This window comes from Temnothorax curvispinosus, unplaced genomic scaffold, assembly GCF_003070985.1.
Source record: "Temnothorax curvispinosus isolate PA1 unplaced genomic scaffold, ASM307098v1 QBEX01004060.1, whole genome shotgun sequence".
Classification (NCBI taxonomy): Eukaryota; Metazoa; Arthropoda; class Insecta; order Hymenoptera; family Formicidae; genus Temnothorax; species Temnothorax curvispinosus.
Window position 1 is genome coordinate 18,223 of NW_020213840.1, and position 6,143 is coordinate 24,365.

Here is a 6,143-nt window from a genome sequence, read left to right on the forward strand (position 1 = left end):
TCATCGCGATTTGATATAGCGGTAAGTTTCCGCAACACGTCCTCGACAAACACTAATATATCCTCGTGCTATATGTAACAGCAATATTTAACATCCAGAACATCTCACCCTTCTCTCAGCGAATTTTCCGTATTCGAGAAGTATCGTAAAAGTCCTTAATTTCTCCCGCTAATGAATAGATGAGAAACAAGAATCGCGCCCCACGATTTACGCGGAGATAAGTCGGACGAATTACCGGGCTGGAGGAACGCGCGACTTTCGGAGCACCTCGTCCTCCCCTCTGAGGGCAAGGGGTTCCGGGACAATAACGGCGCCCCGGGGACGACCGGGGTAACGCGATTACGCGGCGTGGCACTGCACGGCACGGCACAGCCACCGCTCGAGCGGTTCGCCCCGGCTTGATTTATCCGCGTAGCCGCGCGTTATTGCATTAGCGCCCCGACGGCGATGCTGTCCGCCGTCCCCCGCTCGCTCGCTCGCCGGCGACGAACGCGAGAAATCGTCCGGCGTCCGTCCACCCGCCCGTGAATCATCTACGAGAGTTATGTCTTCCAAGCCGCTGCCAAGACACGGCGATCTATAATTCCCGCCAGCGGTTGGTCAGCGATCCTGGCGCGTCTTGGAGTTTCCCCATATTCCCTCGTGGACTAATATCGCCGGTAAGAACTGTTGCGACCGAAATCTACTCTTGGTAACGACGCACGGTTCCTTTTACGATGATCAGTGATCTTGGCATTTCCCGAATTTCACCGTGGACTGATACCGCCCGTGGAAATTGCTTTTGCGACTTAAATCTATTCTTAGAGACGCGATTTAAGATCCTTTTTATACAGCTGGTCAGTGATTTCGATGCGTCTCGTTTTTCAAACTTTCTGGTCGGCGTCGACAATAGTTTCGTTCGTCAAGAAAACGTATTTTAGAAAATGTTTTACGATTTTCTTTGTTCTTAACTCATCAAAATATTGAACGCACCTTGACACATCCTGTGTTTCCACGTTGACAAGTATCACTTGGACAAACTTTCTGTTTAAATGTGCCTTCGCACGTGTGAGCATATACACAGAGCTATGTTAACTTCCGCTCCGAACGAACGCCCGCTAACATGAGATGAGAACTGGTTCAAGAATTGGTGACTATAAACTTTACATTAATGTGTCGCACCTTCCTAAGACATCGGTGCTGATTAAACTTCGCGGTTTTACATCACAGTTCTTCGACACAGAGTACGCTAATCGACATACAAACGAGATTCCCGATTCAGTATACATTATGTATGTTACATGCTTCCCGTCGCACATATCCTTTACTTTATACACATTGAATGTCCTTTGTACTTCTCAGACTCTTCGGCACGTCGCGGATGAAGAGATGCGCGTGTGCCGCTTGTAATACTCTATACGCGAGCGAGTTCCTGCACAAAACAACAACGACGTGCGCTTTATAACTTTAACCGTGTATAACAAACAACTGCGACGTTTTCAATACCAAAATAATACAAAGGGAAAAAAAAATACAATTAAAATTTCTTGAATTTGGATTAAAGTTTTCACTCAGAAAAGATATAGATCTATATTTGTGCCCGTTTGTAGAGTTTTAACGAGCGCCGACAACGATTCACTTTGACGTAAAATAAGCACCTTCCTTACTGATATTCGAAAATTGAAGTCACCGCGATCACAATATCGGTCCACTGTCCTTCCTTCGCGTCGCTCAAAGTCACATTTCGATGAGAGTACAGATCCTCTCTAAACTCGGGTGTACTCACCGTCAAGACAACCCGCACCTCTTCATCCCCGTCGAATCCCTCTTCGTCCAAGACGTACCACGCCGCGGACCTTACGCGGGCCTGTCGAGCCCTAAGGCCTCCTGGTGCCGTCTCGCCTTCAGTCTAAGGTCTGCGATGCTGCTGTTCTTCGAGCGAGCCGCCGCGGCGGCCAGTGACGCCGCCAGGCTCAGCGGATGAGGAGGATGGCCGGCCGACGACGTCGGGGGCGGCGGTGGTGGCGGCAGACAGAAAAGGCCTCCGGCCGCCGCATAGTGCAGCACTGCCGGGTCGAAGGCTGATCCCACTGTGACGTTTGCGGCCGTTCCCTGCATCGGCGGATGCAACCTGAGGGCTGGCAGGTAAGGTGCAACTCGACATGGTTCCAACGTCGTCGGCGGGCTGCGCGGCGCCAGCACCATGCTCCCGGCGACGCCTGTGAGAAAATTTAATTAGAGCCAAATATATTAATTATAACAAGAGAGAAAAAGAAGGAGTCCTATCAATTTTTTAATCAGGCAACAAATGCGAAATTATCTCACAATTATCAACGTTGATTGAAATTATAGTCGTTTTTTCTTGTACTTGATCAATTATCATACGTTACCATACGTCTCGTTTAATTAGAAAAGATTGATGTTTAGACTAAAAAGAAAATGAAAGATAATAATAAAAGCTATGTCCGCTGTGGAGTTCCGTTAGCGGCGTGTTACCTTTGTGCAACTGGCTCTCGTGTTTACGACACTTGGCGCGTCGATTCTGGAACCAGACTTGTACCCGCGCCTCGCTGAGACCTAGCCGCTGGCTCAGCTCCTCCCTCATAAACGCGTCGGGATAGTGCGTCTCGTCGAAGAGCCTCTCGAGCTCGGCCAGTTGCTCAATGGTGAAGTTCGTCCGCGATCTCCTCTGCTTGCCGTTGCCACTTCCGTTGTTCCGACAATTGGATCCTACAAATTAATTATTGCTCAAGTAAATTCTTGCGTAAAATTGTTAAAAGATAATTGTACGCTATATTTATAGGATAGAGTGCTTTTTCGATTACGTTGCAAAATTATATATCATTACAGCGTAAAAGGATGAGTTTTCCTCTCGTTGTTAAGGAATGCTTTCGGCGAAACAGAAATCCGAATGCCGTGAGTCATCGTCGGAGATGTGTAGCGGGTAACAGGGAAGGTTTTCGTCGCGCGATGATTAATTCACAGGGACAAATGCGCGCCGCGAGCCAGAACGACCGGGGCCGGAGCGACCAGTGTGCTACCGAATTGATCTTTGCGAATCGTTCACGGGCCATTTCTTCCAGTCTGGGCGCCATCAACATATATCTCGCCACCTTATGAGAATCTTATTCAAATCGAGATGCCGGTCGGCGTCTCTAATTGGATGACATTAGGACAAAGCGTATTCCACGCGAGGGAAACGCGACAGTTATTTCTTCCCACACGCCGAAGAACTATAAAAGTAAGCACGGAATCCGAGAACCGCGTAACGCGGCGCGGTGTATATCAACCGCTGTGTTAAACTTGTGCGCCAGATTGCGGGGTCGCATCAAGAGCGCATCTTCACGCGGAAGATTTCATCGGACAGATGCAGAAAGGCGAAGGAGGAGGGTGATTAAGGTGAGAGGGTACGAGCTCGCCCTCCCCCTTCCCTCCCCCCGTCTAGCGGAGAGAGTAGGGATGACTAACGACCTGGTATAAGACTGCGTAGCTCACCACTTTGCTAAATTATATAAATCACATCCCCTTCGTCAAGGGCTCTTACGCGAGACACTTAATCCACCTTTGTCCCTCCCTCTCTTCCTCGCGATGCGCCCCCTTCTAAGTTTTCCTCGCCTCCTTCTCGTCGGCAACACCTCGAAGAGCCGTAGTACCGTAGTTACTTTACATTAAGCGACCATTAATTAAATCGTATGGCCGTTAATTATCCGAGCGTCTCTCTAACTCGCGGCGATGCTTGCGGCCGCTCTATACGACGCGCCAAGAAAGTTTTTCGCTTCGGAGCATCTTTTCATCCATCCTTCAGGATAATTATCCTTCCCCTAATCGAGATCTTTACATGCGCTTTACATGCTTTTGTAACATTAACGATTGTTTAAAATAAAACTGAGAATTATGAACTGAGCCAAAAGTCCGGATTTAATTTATTAACAATAAAAAATTCGTGAAACAAGAAGTAATCTGTAACTTTCTTTCAGAATAGTTATTCTATTTCTTGCTAGTTTTTACATTATCAATCATTTCTATAGAATTAAGAACGTCTTAAGAATCAGATTATTATGTTTGGATTTCATTCGCTAATTCGCGGGAAAATGTATTAAACGCAAATGAGAGTCGAGAAACTGGTAAATTGCGTTTTTATCGGAATATTCTGCGGTGTCGCTTTCCACGGATAATAGAACGGCCGTGCGATTTATCTGGAAACGGAGGCAAAAAACGAGAGACGCGCTCCGCAGTCCACGTCCGTTTGCACGCCGGCGCGATCGCCATGCGGCATTGCGTACGGCGTACGGCGCTTTAATCAATTAGCGCATATCCGCGTAATCCAATCTGAGCCCTAGGCAGGGTGTGCGGCCCGCATCCATATGTACAGCGGTGGTTTAAAACCACCTCCCTCCCGTACGCCAAAATAACTCGCGCGGTTTTCGACGCCCCTCGTCCGCGCATTGTTAGCATAAGCCACGGCGCAACACACACGCGCGTTGTCGCAGTCATTAACTCGAACGTGCCGGCCGTTTATTACCGTGTGTACCGTAGAAACCGGGAGAGGGGGAGAGGGGGCGAAAATCGGCATCGTTTGAATTCATAGGTATATCCTTCTCATTTTTCATAAGCATTACTTTCTGAAAAGAGAACAGTAAATTAGTACGATTACGTGTTACAATAATTATTCTTACAATTTAGTTTCGTACACCTAATTGTTGTAATTTAGTAAATTATAACTTATGCATAATAGTTTTGGCGAGCCTTCCTGCACATCTCCTAATAAAATTGAATAAAGAAAGAATGACGATTATCGCAGCACTAAAGTGCTGATCGTTGACGTTAACTTCGGCAATCGAAATTCTGAGAATCCATAGGTATCTTCCAAGTCCCATAACACGTTTCTCCAAATCTACTTGGCCAAACTACCTGAGTATATCCCGAGCGTCTCGATCCGAGGTGCAAAATCGTAGTTGCTGAACGTTATCCGATACCTCGTAGAGAGATCGAGACGGCGAGAGGGATCGTCCTGCGGGACGAAGAGGGGAACAGATAACCGAACTCTGCTACTGGAAAACCCAAAGCAATCACACTCGGACGCGAGGGGTCACTAATTCAATTACTAAGAGCGCTGCCCTCTTGGCCTGATCCAGTTAAGCCACCCCCGAAGAGCTACCCCCCCCCCCCGGACCGACCGCCACCTTGGCTGTACTATTTTTCTCCCTCCAAAACGAGCCGAGATATCACGGCCATTAGACGTATAAAAGCGTCGTCGTATCCCAGCGTAGCCGCTGCATATGGCACACGGTCCCCATAAATACGCAAGAAGCAATGGGGTTTAAGGCATGCAATCACTTATTGCTTAATGAAGCAAAGTGGCCCGCGTGCCGGCCGTACCCTCCGAGAAGTTTAACCCCTTGTCGCATAATTCTTTTCGAATCTCAGGGCAATCACGGACACTGTTCGACAATGTAAAAGAACATTTTTTCAATTAAGTCCTTCATTCTTTTTAACGATCTAGTTTAGACGATTATATTTAATCGTCAAGCTCAAATATTTAGCCGCAGTTTGACGTTACAGCTTGTGTACCATTTTCCCAAGTGAACACTTAATCTCAATACTTTCCCATTTTACTTGTGTGAATATTTTTTGAAAGCTACAATTTATCATTTTTGTATTGCGACTTATCGCGAGAACGTTTGGCGAGAAGTTAGAACGTAAATACGAAGGGAGCTCTCTCTCTCTCTCTCTCTCTCACATTTTTCCTAAAGTAGCGGCCGCGCACCCTCCTATCATACTTCAAGAAACTCGCGCCCCAAGTGCCATAAATATACGTACGAGCGCACGGGCCTTTGACCAGCGGTCAAGCACCAACACTTACGGCAATCGCGGAAAAACACGGACGACTGAAGACCGATGGGCGCGCACGCCACGCTAAATCGTCGGGAGAGGCGAAATGTGCTTTGGAGTATCGCATCGCTGGGAGTGCTCGTTTCTGAAAAGCTGCAAGGCTCGTGATGATATTATCTACAGAACTTGAGGAAGTATCTATGAAGCCTCCACGCGTTTCACATTAATGTGAAAACTCATCGAAATATTTTATTCGATATTAGAAAGGAATAATGCGAGATGATATATATACCAACCGATAACCAGTCTCATTATCCAGTATTAGAATCATT

The 6,143-nt window shown here is 47.2% G+C and overlaps 1 protein-coding gene across 1 annotated transcript; it reads right to left on the reverse strand.

The window, feature by feature from the left end:
* Nucleotides 1-1,256: 1,256 nt before the first annotated feature.
* Nucleotides 1,257-2,709, reverse strand: LOC112453117 (short stature homeobox protein-like; the record flags this gene model as incomplete). The annotated part of the gene is made up of 2 exons (XM_025013677.1): nucleotides 1,257-2,198; nucleotides 2,476-2,709. Coding segments are annotated over 2 exons (596 nt in total), but the record flags the coding sequence as incomplete, so codon positions are not given.
* Between the last annotated feature and the right edge of the window lie 3,434 nt (nucleotides 2,710-6,143).